We start from the raw sequence: 18,425 nt of genomic DNA on the forward strand, positions 1-18,425 counted from the left end.
TTGCACACCGTGGGAGCAGTGATCGATGTGAAGCATGGAAAGCTCACCCTTGAAGTGGGAGATGAAACCATCACTTTCAATCTTGACAAGACCATGAGAGCTCCCCGATTGCATGAGCCATGTTTTCTGGTTGATCACTATAGCCGAAAGGATGATAGGAAGAAGTTGGAATTTCAATGGAAAAAGAAAGTGGATGATGCTCTATCAAAGAAGCAAGGAAATAGCAACAATGAGGGCTTAAAAAGCTCACCCATGACAAGTGAAGAAAATGGCCTCATTAGCCAAGACAAGAAAGAAGGAGAGTGTTAGAAATCTATATCTCATTAATTAACACATTCATATATGTGATGATATAATTTAGTCCTAAAATTAAATACAAATCTTATGCATGTAAACTAAAATAGATAAGTGAAGAAATCGTTTTCCTTACTATAAATTTCGGATTAAAAGGGCACCAACAAGATATCCTTCTTGTTAGTTCTTTAGCATTCCAAATAATGGATGAACAAAGATTCAAGTATAGAATCTCTCCCAAAAGTGAATACCCAAGAAAACCTCTCAATAACAAATATTATTATGATCTAGTAATAATAAAAGTCTAAATTAAAAATGACACAAAATATTAATTTGTCTCTCTATTATTTCGGTGGAGAGGAGGAATTATTTGGAGTTTATTTCCCTAGAATTTACACAAATTGTAGAGAGCATGCATTTTTCTTACACTAGAAAAATTATGATAAGAGTGAATGAATAATTGTAGAGGAAACACTCTCTATTTTTCATGGTGAAATCGGTTGGAGGGAGTATATGTGCCCAATACATGGGCAAGATTTTCTACCCAAGAAAATGATAGGCATGCAAGGCTAGTAGTTAGCTTTTCTGACTGTGTTTTCCACTTCAAACAATTTACACAATTATTCCACTAACTCCCTTCAATATTTCGGTACATGTCTATAAAATGGGAGGTCCATTTTATTTTGTCATTTGTCAATTTTGTCACATGTAACATGTTACATGACATGTCACAAAGTAATGTATTTTTAACATATTAAAAATCAACATACTCATAAAATACGTCATTTACAAAATCGACTAGTAATTCGTAATTACTTGTACCAAAATGGTTTGTCAATTATAAATCACAACATCTTGTATTTATAATAAATCATTCATTCAATCTCAATTCAATACAAATTGTTTCGTAAACATTAATTTTATCCAAGTAATAAAACAATTCGATTACTTAGACCGTATCTAATTTAATCGAATTACAATAAGACACGGTAACTTTACTCACAAAATCATCCGTCAAATTGAAGCAATTTAATTAACCCGTATCGGCATACGATTAATTAAATAATCAATTAAGAGTATTTCCCTATAGGTATGACCTAAGGGGATCAATTGATCACCACCGTCGCACGACAGTAATGTCAAACTCTAGTCAGCCAATCATTACCGATATGTGTGGACCAGTTGACTGTAAAATATTTACATCCCACTTCTATTCTTAAAATGAGACTTAAACATGTGATCATCATGATCGACAGTTGTGATCGCATTATTTTCGGAGGACACATATTCCAACAATCTCCCACTTGTCCTCGACAAGTGTACGTCACCAATTCTCTTGTCCTATTACTATCTCCCACTCAATGCAAGGTGACTTTCAGGTCTTACTTGCAAGTGATCATATCGAGAGTGGTTTCCTCGATCTGGAGAATAACTGATTGACCGGAGTTTATCTACCATAGATACCTTCCGAGCGTGGCCACGCATTTCCAGTTCATTACTCCTCGAGTGGCCCTGAGATATTGTTATAACCCTGACAAGGGGTGGACAATTCCTATCGCACTTATTCCCTTCGACTAGCCACAGCCATCATAACCCAAAATATGCCCATTTGACCCCATTTATGAAGGTCGTAGTAACACAAATCAAAGTTAATCTGAAACTGTGCCATCTTAGGCGAATAGTCTTTAGTCAAAAGAATCGACTCATTAGAATACTATAGTAGCTCTCACCACGGCCAGGCTATATAAATTGCCAGAACTCTATACGCGGTCATAAGGCCCGACAAGGTGTTCTTAGCCTGCCTATATGATCGACTAGTCATTCTCACATGACTCCATGCACTTGAACTTCCCATCAATCGCATCACACTCTAGTCACTTCGAGACGTCACCTCATATAAGTGACTATGGGCGAATACAATGTTAATCCGAGTTCACTTTAACGGGGTTCAATATTGTCTCTACAACCCGTTTGGATGTAGCAAAGTATAAAAGGAGTTTTTCTGATTTAAAAACTCGAACGATAAATGTGATTATCACATGAGTAGTCAATACTTGATTACTACTTCATATTTTATAATCCATTTTGATCTTGAATGTAGTTGTTCATCTCAATTCAATTGAAATGACATGAGTCATCATGTTAAGCCTATGAGAAGGCTTTGGTTAGTAGGTTTATCAACTTCTTGTACCTCACACAACCTTACTACATACTCGTTTTCCTTTGTAATGTATACATTTGCTGATGCGTGCATTTTATATAGACCTTTTAGGCCATATTAGCACGCATTTCCATGCTTATTTCGTAGTAATTTTACTACAAATATCCCCCGAATAGTCTACTTTGGTTTGTTTTGTATTATTTGCAGATATGAGCCGGAGAAGATCATAATCAAGCCTAAAACATGTCCCTCCGCATGCATTTAGGAGATGAGTTGAGTCGGAGCTTGGAAAGTGATATTTTGAGATGCGCATTGGAGTAAGGAAGTTAGGCGAGCCAAGAGAGTGCTTCAATTTGGTAGATCCTGCTTGTAAGAGCCATATCTCTAGTTCTACAACAGCTATTAAGGTGATTCCAGTTGGAGGTGAAATCTTATCCTCTTAGCTTTCCAACGCCATCAACCACACCCTATTTTTCCAAGTAACAAAACAATGGCGGCCATTTGAAGTTTGGTGCGCAAAGCAGAGTTACGCGTTGAGCTCGATCGAGAGCCCTTCTTTTTGCATTTTGATCGATCGAGAGCTTATGTACTCGATCGAGAGGTCTAGTGACTCGATCGAGAGGGGTTATCGCGTGGGCTTTAATTCCGTTTTGTAATTAGGTTTGTTTAAGTTAGTTTTAGTATAAATAAAAGGCGAGAAGTCAGAATTAAGCGGACTTACTCTCTCACGCCTTATCACTGTTCCTGTAGCGAGGAAACGGAGGAAACTCCGTCTTCCATTCTTATTTATTTTCCGGATCTAAACTCTTGCAATCATTATTTATCGGTATTAATCTTAATTCCTTCTCTCTTTTCTTCTTTTATGCTTTGGTCCTTTATTATGCGTAACTAATTTCCTCGCTAGGACTTAGGGGATCCGCGATTATGATAGAATAGTAATCACCTTATCAGGTTCATGCTATTATAATCTATGTTGTTAATTGTTGTATTTAATTGCTATAGTTTAATTGAGTCGACGCAATTAGCCTATAGACCGTAGTAAACCTTGACCTGGACCGAAAGGTTGGAAAGGGTGAGACTCGCAGCGATACATTAGGGCACGATAGTGAGGGCGAAAGCTAAGCTATTGTCGCTTTAGGGTGAATTGAGACCAAAAGGAGATATTCACTACCCCATAGATCGTATTTGTTTTGACCTGAGACCAGATTGTTAGACTTTATTAATTATGGTGAACCGACTGTCTTACCTGTTTCCTTTCGCTTGATCTACTCTTTATTTCTCTTGCCCTTCTCTCTTCCCTTTTCTTGCTGTAGTTTAGAAATCATTTTTAAAATCCTTCACAAAAGACGCTCGTCTTTTTGCTGCAAAAAACCTGGGATTTTCTCTGTAAAGGAATCCGAGCGTCCACCCAGAAAGACGCTCGTCCCTCCTTAAAGAATCCGCTCGTCATTCCAGAAAGACGCTCGTCCTGTGGCGTCTTTTCCTGAGCCAAACATTGAGGAATCCGAGCGTCTCGACACCTGGTCCGCTCGTCCTCCACTGCATTTTCAAAAATAACGGGTGTTTTAAAACCCTTTTTCTCCCATTCGTTCTCATTTCTTCAACATACAAACACTACCCAAAACCTAAAAACCCCAAAACCCTCATCCTCTCCATCAACAAAATCAAATTTCCTCCACCAAACTCAACCAAATCAAATCTAAATTTCCTCACAACAAAAATTAATCACTCCTTTTGCAACAAAAAGTAATTCAAACACCAAAATCTTCAACTTTTGAGTCGATTTTTCGGATACAAAGCAACATTCATTTATCCTAAATCGATTTGGGTATCACTAAAAATTGAATATTTCAATATTTCATTGGTGTAATCAAGCAAAGGAGAATGGTAAGAACTAAAGGAGACAACAAGGCACCCCAAAAGAAGACACTTTCCAAAAGGCAACTAGCTCTTCAAGCAAAACAATTGTCCAAGGCATTGGTAGTCCATGAGGAAAGGTTGGAGGTTCAACAACAAGATCCCCCTATGGAAGCTACAACATCAACAACTCCGGTCATTGAACAATTATCCAATTATCCGGAGGTAACTTTCACTTCCGACTCTCATAGGGAGAAATTCATTCTCTTTGCTAAGAAAATCATCATGCCTACTAAGTTTATTTGTGAAGATGCATTGTCAAAATTTGGTGTTCTTGAACAAACTAAAACCTTTTTTGAGTCTATGGGATTGGGTAAATTGTTTACAATGAAAGAATTGACATACCCCTCCCTCACCTTGGAATTTCTAAGTTCTTTAAAAGTCACAGGGTGGAGACTCGAACCAACATCGAGTTTCAGCTTGAAAATGTTGATAGACACATAACTTATGGAGAGTTGGGTAAGATATTAGGCCTTAGTGATAACCCAAAATATACAAAGACTCCTATCAAGTATCACCCCGCTCCTCTTTGGATGGCAATTTCTGGAAAGAAATTCATACGCTTTCATGATTGTCGTGCTCTCTTAGTCCACCATCCGGGCATTAGAGTATGGCATAAGGTCATTGGGAATACTTTGATAGCTAGAAATGGCACAAATCATCTTACTAAACTCGATTGTATTCTTCTTCAGTCGGCCTTGAACATTGGGAGGGAATTTACCAAGCCATACAATGCTATAAGACTTTTGGTTGAACGATGGCTTAATGTCGATTGTGGCAAAGAAGACACCGCCTTTATTGTCAATGGAGGACTAGTTACCCATTTGGCTAAGCATTTTAACCGGGATTTCAACAAAAACATCACATATGTGCCGGTTAAAGGAGGCCATATTGTTGATATGGACACCATGATTCACAAGTTCAGGTTTGTCAAGCACGACACTCTTGACAACAAATATGGGTGGTTAACAAATGAAGCTAGATCCTTTTCCTTGCCTTCCAAAATTTGCCGATTGAATGTTCACTGAACGAACTACCTTCTCCCACTCTCCGAAGAGACCGAGTATATCATTCAACAACGAAGGGGCGAAATTGCCGAGCCCTCCTCCTCCATTATCACCCCACCTTACCCATTTGAAAACCACGAGTTCAAACCCAAGGATGTCGAAGTGGGAAATGATTACTTGTCACTACTCATGAGGGAAATGCACAAGCAAGCTTACAATTATAGAGTGGATGCTTAGAAGGCCCAATATCCGCCCCTCCTACATCTAGCTAGGCAAGGACTTCTTGATCCGTCTTGTCCTTTTCCTAGTTGGGCGGATAGGGAAGTATTCTTTCCTAGCATTCCTAGTGGTGGTGATCAAGAGAGGAAGAAGCCTAAGAGGAGGAAGAGTAAAGTGAAGAAGAACAAGCAAGTGAAAGTGAGAGTGGACATGATTCCACATCTATGGAGGTTGATGATGCCTCAAGAGAGGAAGAAGATGATGATGATGATACGATGGGTGAGGATTAGCAAACTTTGGAGGCTCCTACATTCTTACACCTCCCTTATGGTTTGTCTACTTCTCTTATTTTTATTTTATCTTGATCATTTTGTGGAGTCCTAGAAATATTGGAGGACTAACACCTTGGCTTCATTAAGGCGTTCATTATTATTGTTCCCGACTTGTAAAATCTAAAATGCAATCTTTAGTTTCATGCATAGCATTCCATGTGCATAAACTCCCCCGAAATTCATGACATTAGAAATAATGTCTATTTTGGTTTGGGGAAGTCTATGCACATGCATTGGAAGCTAATTTAAATTATGCTCTCCACCATAAATAAAACACATGCATCATGTAGTGTAGCTTAGTATAGTTTGCATTTAGTTTAGAAATCATGCATATTCATTGCATAATTTCCTATCGTATTGGCCATTGAGGACAATGCCCATACTAGTGTGAGGATGGGAAATTCTAACTTGACTTTTATTCAAAATCTAAAAAAAAATCAAAAATTTTGAAAAATTCAAAAAAATTGAAAAGTTGAAAATCCAAAAACAAGTTCATTTCCTTTATAGTGTAGTCTTGTATATATTTTTTGTATATATTGTGTTTGTTCATTCTTGTTCACATTGATTGACTATGCCACATCTGAGACATGAGGATATTGAAGACCGCATGGTATGATCTTTCCAATCTCCATTTTCCTCTTTATGTTAATGACTATGTGGCTGTAATTTTGATTGATGCGGTATAAACAATGTGAATTTAGGACTTGCATTTAGATTTTTTGGCATATTAGTTGGTGGAAGTATATGAATTAGGATGTATATATGTTAGTTGTATCATGGCATGTAGTTGCATTTAGGAAAAATTTTGTGAAACCGTCTATTTGGGAAGCTTGACAAGTGTATATAGGCCCTAGTAGATGCTTTTTCTTTTTAAGACTTTGCTTGTTAGAATACTTGTAAAACACCCTAGGATGTGTCATGCTAGTATCCTTTGACACATGGATTAAGGCCTAGTCAAGAGTACCTTGTGGTGTGATAACTCCTTGGCTACCGTTTATTCCAAGGTGACCCTTGAAACCATGCAACCATCATTCATCCATGTGCTACCATACATTTTATCATCAAAGGTAATGGGCACAAAAATTATTCAAATTTTAGTTCAAGAAATGAAATGAAAAGCCAAAAATTTTGCAAAATGCATCAAAAGAAAAGAGGAGAAAAAATAGACTCCTATGCTTCAAATATAAGGCACCCTCGTTACTAATTGGGGTGACTTTGAAAATGTTCAAAATAAAATGCAAAAGTTGAAAGTTGTCAAGTATTGAAAAGCCAAACATCAAAAGAAATGGCAAAAAGAAAGTGTTCTCAAATGTTAATGCCACAAGAAATTGGGGGGAAAAACAACAACAAAAGCAAACTCCCACATGAAACTCAAATACTATTGATCCCTTTATCCATCGTATCCATTTTTGTGCATGGTAGAGAGGGGACGACCCTTCTTCTTGTCTAGGCAAGAAGGGGAATTCCACGATCCTCCAGGATTTCTAACACCATAGGGAGTCTTTTCTTGACAAAAGCATTTAACGATTGAGAACAAAGGTACCCTAGCTTGACACAACTTGGAGCTGATTTATTGGTATCCTTCTAGCTTAGTAGTTTGAAGAAACCATATCTATGAAGGAGTGTGTACCCTTAAATTGCTTCCCCTTTAGATAATTTACGCCACTTAGATGAGGAAAGTGGCTATTCTTTTTGTAGATGCATCCATTACTTGATTTTGTGTGCTTTAATGATTGGATGTGTTGCCATTTTGGCAAGACCCACCTTGCCTTGCAAGAAGGCATCCTACTTCATGGTTGTCTTGTTGTGAGTTGAAGGGGCGGAGTGAGACCCGCTAATTGTCTCATGTCGGCTATATTAGTAGGATAGTTTAAATAACGGTCCTAGTTCTGTCACCTCTTTACTCGGGACGAGCAAAGGTTCGGTTTGGGGATATTTGATGTGATCAATATTTAAGGATGTTTAGTCCCCGAATTAGCCTCGTTCCTATGCTTTTTAGTGCATAATTGTGTCATTTACTATCTTTAGTCCTTTGTTTTGCATATTCTTTGAGGTTTTGTTTCCTTGGTAGGAGAGGAGTGCAAACCTTGCATTTTCATGGGAAAATAGAGCTAAATTGATCGAATATAATGACCAAGCATCAAAGAGAAGACAAGGCTAGAAGGCCTTTGTACATAATGTAGTAGATGGGCAATGATTAAAAAGATCCTTGCATCCTTGATAAAATCCCGGAGGATTGTTGAAAAAAGAAAAGAAGAAATGGAATCTGAGCTAAGATCCGCTCATCTTACCCCTCGGGATGCCCGTCCAGAAGCTCCCCAGGACGCTCGTCCAAGCTGCCAGGCCGCTCGTCCGGAAGATCCCCAATCCGCCCGTCCCGACCCTTGGACGCTCGGATTGTCCTCCAGAGAAACACGCCCCCTTCTTTCTTCATTCGAGATGCGCATATTTTTGAAAGACTAGCTAAAAGGAGACCCGCATCTTTTCTTGAAAGGAGCGATTCCTCAAGGACTTAATCATCATTTAAGCCCTTTATTAACCCTAATTTGTGCACCTAATCCCCACTATAAATACCTCATTAGTCTAATTAGATTATCATGTTCTTCTTATCAATCTTTAGCGTAGTTTATATTATTCTAATCGCTCTTTAATCTTGTAATCAACTTCCAATCAAGTATTAATACAAATCTCATTTCCTTAATTTCTCTATTGTTTATCTTTTATTTTGGGTAATTGAAGATTATTTGGGTTTATTGGGAGATTGACAACCTTCCATCAATCATCAAGTACTTCTATTATTCTTTTCATTATTATTTTGGACTCATCATTAGGTATAATTCTATTAATCCCTTTTTAATTATTGTTAATCATCTTCATTTATTCATCATGTTTTGCTTTGTTAATATGATTGACTACCTTGTTAACATGTTAAACTTGATAATGAGTGAGTAGTTTCTTTAACTAGGGTTAATGGGGAATTAGGGGAAACCAACATGGGGGATGATTCATGCTTAATTGAATATGTTTTCATAATTTATTTGCTTGCTTGTTGGGATTTCAACTTATGGACATGTTATGTTTGATGAAATGCGAGCCTATGAATCCTTACATTTTTTACCCATCACTTACCTTTTCAATGAAACTTGTAAGACATAAACCAACTCGAGTCTCATTAGACCATGCATATAGTTGAGTAGGGAGGATTAAGTCGACTTGTAGGTGTTGTACAATCTAATCGATTCGGCTCCGGGACCTAAACCTTCCTAGGATTGTAAGATATAAACCAACTCGATCCTATCACAACATTAATTGCTTGCTTATAATTTGAGAATATGTTTGTATGATCAATTCCCATTAATCCCCTATGAACCCATGACACCCTAGTGCTTTTAATCAATTGTTTACATCTCATTTTAGTCATCTTGCTTGTTTACTTTTCTTGTTATTTAGTTTAGTGATCTTCTTATCTCAACCCAAATTTTGACACCCCTAGACACCACGACTTGCAATCGAAAATCCTACCTCAATACCCGTCCCTTGGGATCCGACCTTTACTTACCTCTTTACTAGTCATAGAGTTGTTTGTGAAGTTATAAATATTTTTTTGGTCTAGGTGCTCCTAACGACAAGTAACAGAAATCTAAGCTAAGAAAGCGATCGACCAGTTTCTTCAGGTGCTTCGGGTTCTCGGTCTGGGGCGACCATGGGGGCTCGTGCTGCTACTTTACGGGCTGCTGTCCTACGCGAGGTCGACACTTCCATGGAGACTCTGCCTGAGTTTCCGCAGGTAAGTTTCATTTCCCCGTCCCAAAGAACTCGGTTTTTAAATTTAATGGAATGTGACATGTTGTCGACCCGTTTCTTGTGTCAACCATTCTTGGAAAAGTTGGGAATTTTTTAGCCCGTTGTTGAGCTGCTCAACAGGACAGGGATGTCGGGTTTGGACACCATGAAATAGCTCACATATCGACAAGTTACCTTAGAATTTTTTAGCTCGTTCACCTTTTCACCTACGGCCTATGCGACTGACCCAGGGAGCAATTGTATTACCTTTAGACTGTTCAACACGATCTACACCTGGACCTTAGCTTAGTTTGGGGGGTGGTTGGGTTTAGTTTGTGACGGTCTTCGGGAGCGTCCTTGGAAGCTTCTGGCTATGCCTTAGCCTATACTTGCATAGACTCCCTTTGGTCTGAGACGTGTTGCTCACGTCCACCTTCCCCCAGCCCGTTACTTTCTTCGTATTCTATGAGAGATCATTTTTGGTCGTCACGAGCCCAACAATGTTAACAATGTCGAGTTGTCTATTTTAGCGGGTCACCTGAACATTGACTGCGGTAACCCCTTTGTTCTTAACATTTCCTAGACTACTCAACATTTTAACATTGTCGGGCAGAAGGCGACGGGCACGATTGCTTGTGGGGGGTTGGTGACTCGCATCGCCCGCAGCCTTTTTCCCAACTTTTCCAGTGGCCTTCAATTTTTAGATAGCGATAATGTCATTTATATTCCTGCCATGATTGCTTTGCATTGCTTAGCAAAAGACCAACGGGCGTGGAAGATTGGCAGTTCCATGTCCGTGACTTTACCTAACCTACCCCGTCTTTTACCCTTGACTACTGTGTCGGGTAGGTTACCACCACCTCTTCCTTCCTACCCCTTAGACCTTACCCCCGCTTCTAAAAAGCGAAAGAGGCCTCCCACTACTGTTAAGGATGCCGGTGAGGGGTCTACACAGACACATGCTAGGCAGACGTCCACGCCCACGCCTATCCCTACCCCTACACCTACACCCTCTATCCCTCAGCCGACTTTACCTACTAATTTTGTTGCTCCTCCTATTTTCGAGGCTCCTGAGGTCATGGACCAAGGGCGACGTGATGCGCTTTTATTGGAGATGTGCAGGAGAGTGGCTCGTATAGAGCGGGATCAGGCACTTGCCTTATTCAATCTATACGAGTACCACATGATGAGAGGATGTCCTATCCCAGCTGACTGGCCACACCCTTCTTTCTACCGGTACCCGCTGGAGGGGTAACCAAAGCCAGTGAGAGAGTAGGACATAGCTGAGAGGGAGGAGCGGTACAGAGTTGAGCTTGCTGCAGGAGGTCGTCAGAGGAGGAGAGGAGAGGAGGAGGAGGACCCCACCTACGAGGTGGTTGACGAGGAGGCTGGCGAGTAGCTACTGGTCTACTCACTTCCCCAGTTTTCTGACGTGTTTGGGGAAGTTCATATATAGTGTGAGTATTTCTTGCTTTTTATTTTTTTCATCTCCATTTTATTTATTTCATTTGTTTATATATTGGTTGTATTTTTCACGTCCCCCATTTATTCTGCTGGTGTATGCTGGAGGACAACGAGGGCATTGTCCGTTTTGGTTTGGGGAGGGTAATGAATCCTTTGAGTCTGCATTTGCAGTTGTTTTGCATTCACGTTTATTGCATTTCTGCTTGCATTGTATTTTATTATGAAAAAATCAAAAAAAATTCGAAAAATTCGAAAAATCCAAATATATTTCACGTTTATTTTTGCATATAGGTTGAGTCGGAAGGGTCAATTTCAATGATGAAATTGCACTACATTTAGTCATTTCACTTATGCCTTGTAACAAATTGATATCTTATTAGCTTTGTCATTTGCATATCTACGAGTTAATGTTAAATTCAGCTGAACAAATAGACTTGACCTGATAATTTTGGCAAACTACTTATAATTTCTAAGTTTTAGAGCCTTAATAACTGGTGTCATTTATGACTAGTTCATGTAGGATTGTAAGTAGTATACTCCCTGCATAGCATATTTCATTAATTTGCATATATATGAAATTCAATTGGTTTTGCCTACATACATTCGGGTTAGTGGTTGGTGTCACAAGCAGGGAGGTGCTTACATTCCCTTTCTTTCGTTTTTACCCATTAAACTCCACATTTAGCCAAATTTGCCTTTTCACCCTTTACTACATCCAAATTTAGCCTGCCCTGTCAAGCTAGTTTAGTTTATGTTTTTGCGGTATATAATTTATTGTTCCAAGTTTGGTTTGTATTGTATTATCGGGAGTTGGTAATTTATGAACAAGAAGGAGGATGAGTGGAAAAAAGAGAAGTTGAAAAAGAATTCGGAAAAAAAGAAAAAAAAAGAAAATGAAAAAACCGTGGAGAAGAAAAAAAAAAGAGAAAAAGAAAAAAAAAGGTTTGATTGTTGACGGTTTTTCCTCCTATGCATTATTTTCATCCTATGAGGAGTATTTATATGGTTAGTGAGTTTGTGTGCCGAAATAAGGGGCGCTTGTGCTTATTTATAATGATTAAGAATCGGATATTGTTTAGTTGATTTTGATTAGGTTGCTAGCTTGACTATTAACCTCACATTTCCAAGAATATTTTGCCTTTTCTTACCCATCGCTTCACTTTCCCATAATTTTGTAAGCCCTCGGCTTTGACGGACCTTGTTTGGTTGGAATGTATGTGTACGGTAGTTAGAATTGTCTATCATATTAGTTGCGTGCATGTCTGTGTGGGTCATAGTTTAGGTGAGCAACTATTTTTCATGTTTTCTTACATTCATATGCTTACCCTTTGCTTCATGAGAGAAGAGTGACCCGTGAGAGTCCATTTTTAAAGGTCTTGCAAGGTCGACAGTTCAGCTCTATTACAAACATCTTACAACTCGTTTGTACTTGGCTGTTTGGCTATAAGTGTCAGTTTGTTTGCATTAAACCGATTTAAGTGGACAACTTGTAGCTAGCTATGAGTTTTCTGTTTCGTTTAGTTTGCATATAGGTTACTCGAGGACGAGTAAAGGTTTGTTTTGCGGAGGTTTGATACGTGCATTTTATATAGTCTATTTGAGCCTTCTTTGCACGTATTTCTATGTAATTTACGTAGTGTTGTGCTACAAATGTCCCCCGAATAGTCTACTTTGATTTGCTTTGCTTTATTTGTAGGAACTGACCCAAAAGTAGCGGAATCATGCCTTTTTTCAATCCCTTAGGATGCATTTATGGATATGGAAGAATTGGAGCGGAATTATATTGCCTCGGGAAGCGTGAAGTGGTGTCGTAAACTATATCAACAATGCACGGAGCAGGTTCAGTAGTAAAGGACTTAATCGAAGGCTTTTGTTAGCCTTTCTGTTCGATCGAGTGCTATTGGCAGCAGAGAAGTCCTCGATCGAGACGCTGTTGTTCTCGATCGAGAGGTGGCATTTTGAGGTTCCTCGATCGAATATGTTAACTGTTCGATCGAGAGGTTTTGCTGGAAGATTACTCGATCGAGAGCTTTCAATATACTCGATTGAGTACTTTATGTCTGACATTATATTTTTATCGCGAAAACTTATTTACTTTGTTAATTACATGTTTAATAAAATATCTGCCCTATATAAAGGGTGACGTAATTAGGTTTAAACACACTTGATAATCGGATACTTTACTCCTAGTTACTCAGTAGAAAATTTTCCTCTTTCGACGTTGCTTTTGTTCTGTCTTGCCAGATCTAAAACTTTGTAATACTCTTTACTCTTTCTAATCAATTTAATTCTTGTTTTGCATACTTGTTTCCTCTCTATAATTTCTTATTTTATTAGTATTATTAATTAATGCGATTCATCCTTATTAATCTTTATATCATGCCTTTTGTTATTTCATTAATCGTTGTTATTGTTTTATTCATCGCCATGAGTAGCTAATTCCTTTTGTGCTAGGATTAGGGGAGCCATGGTAGTGAAACAATGATGTTATAATTAGTTTAGACGGTTTTGATTGTGAGAACTGACTCATAGCAATTTAATTGTAATCGTTTAGTTGAGTGCACGCTTCTAAACTAGTTAATCCGGTTAAATTTAGACCTAGATCGAGAGATTGGAATGAACAGACCTCTTATGAACAGTAGACTACACTAATGAGGGTGAAAGCTAAGTTAGTAGTATTTTAGGGCGGATAGCGGACCGAGAGGACCTTTCCTTTACTCTTCTCACATCAGACCGACTGATCTCATTATGACATAGTTGGCTAATTATCGTGGTGAACCGACTTCCTAGCATTTCTCTCTTTCATTGATCACATCTTGTTTCATTTTTACTGTTTCCATGGTTTTCTCTCTTTGCTTTACATTTAAGTTATTAGTTTAGAAAACAAATCAAACACCCCCAATCTGTTACCATGACGGACTAGAATAACAAGTATATATAATAGCCTCCCTATGGAGTAAGATACCCGACTTACCTCTACTATATTAGTTGAGCCGGTTGGTTTATTTATGATAGGGTTGCGACAGCCGTGTCAAGAGGAAAGAGGAAAACTTTGTCTGATTATTGTTCTTCCCAAGTAATGGACTGATGGGATAATCTCTATATCCTCTGTACTATCTATCAAAACCAACTTAATTTTTTTCTTGACAGACTTCTTCATCCACCTTCTATCTACTACTATTCTTCTCCCTAAAGCTGCGTTTCTTTATTCAACGCTCAAAATTCAGCTATAATTCTTTCTAAAACTTGCAAATCATCGGAGCCATGCAGATAATAGATGGCATCAATGGTATTTCTTCATTTTATTTATTGTTTTCAGTCACCGTTTTCATATTTTCAGTTGAATGTATCTTATCATTACTTTTGAAAGAATAATTCACACTTACACTTTTGAAATTTGATGCTGAGTTTTAAATGAAGATTAGATTTCAGTTTTAAGTATCGAGTTTTAATATGAAAATGAATTTTGATTGTTCTAGTTTTCAACGTATTGGACTATACAAGTTTCAATTCTGATAACATTTACACTTACGTTGGACATTTATACTTTCAGACCATCACATTTACACTATCCTTATCTTAACATTTACATTTACACTGGCACTTGCATTTGATTTATAGTTTACATTCACCATTTTCATATGAAGATTGTACAAATAATATTACTGTTGCTTTTTTGAAATTTGATGCTGAGTTTTAAATGAAAATTAGATTTAAGTTTTGAGTATCGAGTTTTGATATGAAAATGAATTTTGATTGTTCTAGTTTTCAACGTATTGGACTATACAAGTTTCAATTCCGACAATATTTACACTTACGTTGGATATTTACACTTTCAGACCATCACATTTACACTGTCCTTATCTTAACATTTACATTTACACTGGCAGTTGCATTTGATTTATAGTTTATATTTACCATTTTCATATGAAGATTGTACAAATAATATCACTGTTGCTTTTTTGAAATTGCTCCAGTTTTGATTGTTCCAGTTTTCACTTATGATTATTTTTCATGATCAAAATTGTACGTATTAGACTATGTAAATTAAAGCCCATCACAATCAAAATTCAAATGTGACATCATTTACACTTACATTGTTAATGAAATATTTAAAAAATTGATAATTGCTCATTTACACTTCACAATTATTGACATTTACACTGATATTGCTCATTTATACTTTTAGAACATCACACTTACACTTCAGTTCTGATGACATTTACACTTATACTTTTGGACGTTTACATTTACACTTACACTGGGACAATTTGGACATTTAAACATCCACGATCACACTTACACATCATATCTGGAACATTTACACTTGCATTTGACATTTACACTTTAATTCCCTTTACATTTACACTTACATTTACACTTGCTTCTCTTTACATTTACACTCTAAAATAAATGAATTGTTTAAAACATTCACACTTATACTTCATATCTGATGACATTTACAATTACACTTCATATCTATTATATTTACACTTCATTTTTTACATTTACACTCTATGAACTGTATTGACAAGTCCTATTTACAGACTCACGTAACAAAAATGGAGTGCAGCCTGACAGGCAGGAATTGTGCTGGGAGGTTGAAAAGAGGTTTACATCGTAGATCGGGTAGGAGTTTGGGGGGATTGAGGACACGGTAACATTTTATAAGATATACACCATTGCTTGTGGGTTTGATGAGTGTAGGTACACAACTAAAAAGTGGCATGGCGGAGAGATCAAGTCAAAGCTTGTTGTTTGCAATCGAGAAGGTTTCACTCACAAGGCGCCAAGTAAAGATCAGAGTGACGGACTAGTTGGAGAGAATTCACAGAGGAGATTCAGAGTCACTAGAGTGGGATGTAAAGCAAGGATAAGACTATATATGAAGAATGGTGTTCTATTAATTGACCGATTCCACGAGGGTCACAATCACGAGCTTATCTCACTTAAGGACAGAGAGTGCCAGAAATTATCGCGCAACATAACAGATTATCACAAGATGATAATCGTTTCGAACTCAAGGGTTAGTAATATATCATCACTGTCAATACTAATTCAATAAATCCATTCACGTTATATATGTCATATCTGATATTAATTGACAGCTTAAGATAGGAGCAACAAAGACCTACAAAATCTGCATAGAACTGGTGAATGGATTCGAAAACATTGGAGAAAGCTTAAATGATTTTAAAAACTTCTATAGGGATGTTAAATGTTTCATTCATGAACGTGATGGTCAGTTGTTCGTAGAACATTTTAAGGAAATGACTGAAACAAGAATATGTTTCTACTTTAACTACGAACTTGACGATGATGTCAGCCTACGTAGGGCTATATGGGCGGACAGTACTACCCGAGAGAACTACAAGATATTTGGTGATGCGGTGTCATTTGACCTAACTTAATCCACAAATAAGTATTCTATGGTTTTCACACCGTTCACCGGTGTGGATCACCATAAACGATCAGTGATGTTCTGTAGGGCTCTAATTACAAGGGAAGATTATGAGTCATTTAATTGGATTTTCAGCCGGTTTTTACATGCAATGGGGGGGAAGGAACCCGAGTACATAATTACAGATCAGTACCCAGGTATTATTAAATATGTCCCTCTTGTTTTCAAGACAGCACGTCATCGGTTTTGTATGTGGAATATAATGAACAAAGTGCCAGTAAGTTTGGTGTCTCTAGGAGTGATTATTCTGACTTCATGGGGAAACTTAATGACATTATATGGGACGAGAAGCTTGAAGCAGCAGAATTCGATGCTATCTGGAAGAAAATTATTGAAGAGCATGGTCTTGGTACCAATGATTGGTTTGCGGACACGTATGCTATAAGGGGACAGTGGGTGATGGCACATTGCAAAGACTTGAAGATGGCATCTGTTATGAGGACGACTCAAAGATCAGAGAGCGAAAATAGCTTTTTTAAGAGGTTTGAGCATAAGTCAGGAACATTGGTTGAGTTTTGGATGCGTTTTTAGAGCGCTATGGACCAACAAAGTCATACATGGTGAGCCGAAGTCGTATGCTCCCAAATATAGTATTTATAACACTTAAAACCTCTAACTAAATGATAGTATATGGTAATAAGGATCGATCCACATAGAAGGCGATGTAATTTATGTGAATTAAAGTATAGAAAACAGGTAACCAAAATGGGGGGATTTTAAACGATTGAGTAACTAAACAAGAGATTAAATAAACAGTTGAATGAAGAATAATAAATGTGAATTCAGATGGTTTAAACGGTCTCGGGGTAAGAATTTCCACAAACTGATTATTAAATTGATCCTAGACTAACAACTTCCGATTGATTCTTGAGCAAACTATCGTGGGATCAATTTCCCAATTCCTTTGTAATATTATTTGACTCGAAACGCGATAATCAAATAACCTAATTATCAAACAACCTAATACACGCGATTAAGTTTAATTTAATAACATCATGAACGAATAAGGAATGATAGAAGTGACGACCAATAAAACACGCGATTATTAGTTCGAATCACAAGTTAATTCTCTCTTTAAACTAGATATGATGAAACACATCCAATACAAAGGGTAAAGATTGTTACTTTATCTAGCGAGGTTGAACAATTACGGATTCATTCACTAGAATAACAATAGATTGATAATTGTGAAGATTAATTAGCTACTTTAATCTAAACATTCAACGACCATAAAATTAAAACAAAGAATTAACAATACTCAAGAGATAAAAGGAAGATGAATAATAGTCTCACAATTTGAATAAATCAGATGCTTCAAATATTAATCCGAGATGGAAGGATTAGTTGCTCAAGTATTTCTTCCTAGCAAAATACTTAGGGTTCTTCTCTCCAAAATAATACGTAACCATCAATGATAGAGTCTAACCAAGTACTTAACCTAATAATAATTATTCCTAAAAATAATAATAATCATAATTCGTAGCTGAAAGTTGGAAACAAAAGAAATAAAACACGTATAGATCTGTGACACGGGCGACCCCTCCTATCCCCGCGACCCACGCCTCCTCCCGCGACCCGCGCCTGGACCCGCGAACCGCGCCAAGTCCTGTAAAAAGGCATGCTGCTTTTTCCCCTTCTTCCGTCTTTCTTTGCTTGACAATGGGCTTTCCTCCTTGCTTGATTAATTCACCTGATGGGCCATAAGGGACAAAACCATATGCAAAAGATCCATCCATACAACATACTCCAATCCAAATAATACCCAAAACTTCTTTGATCCATAATCT

At 37.6% G+C, this 18,425-nt stretch overlaps 1 protein-coding gene across 1 annotated transcript; it reads left to right on the forward strand.

Moving 5' to 3' along the window:
* The first annotated feature begins 15,739 nt into the window (after window positions 1-15,739).
* LOC141632806 (protein FAR-RED IMPAIRED RESPONSE 1-like) lies at window positions 15,740-17,169 on the forward strand. The gene is made up of 4 exons (XM_074445318.1): window positions 15,740-15,777; window positions 15,885-16,203; window positions 16,286-16,529; window positions 16,808-17,169. The coding sequence occupies exons 1-4, from the start codon at window positions 15,740-15,742 to the stop codon at window positions 17,167-17,169; spliced, it is 963 nt and encodes a 320-aa protein (XP_074301419.1).
* Window positions 17,170-18,425: the final 1,256 nt, after the last annotated feature.

The sequence above is a fragment of the Silene latifolia genome, chromosome Y, assembly GCF_048544455.1.
Source record: "Silene latifolia isolate original U9 population chromosome Y, ASM4854445v1, whole genome shotgun sequence".
NCBI classification, from domain to species: domain Eukaryota; kingdom Viridiplantae; phylum Streptophyta; class Magnoliopsida; order Caryophyllales; family Caryophyllaceae; genus Silene; species Silene latifolia.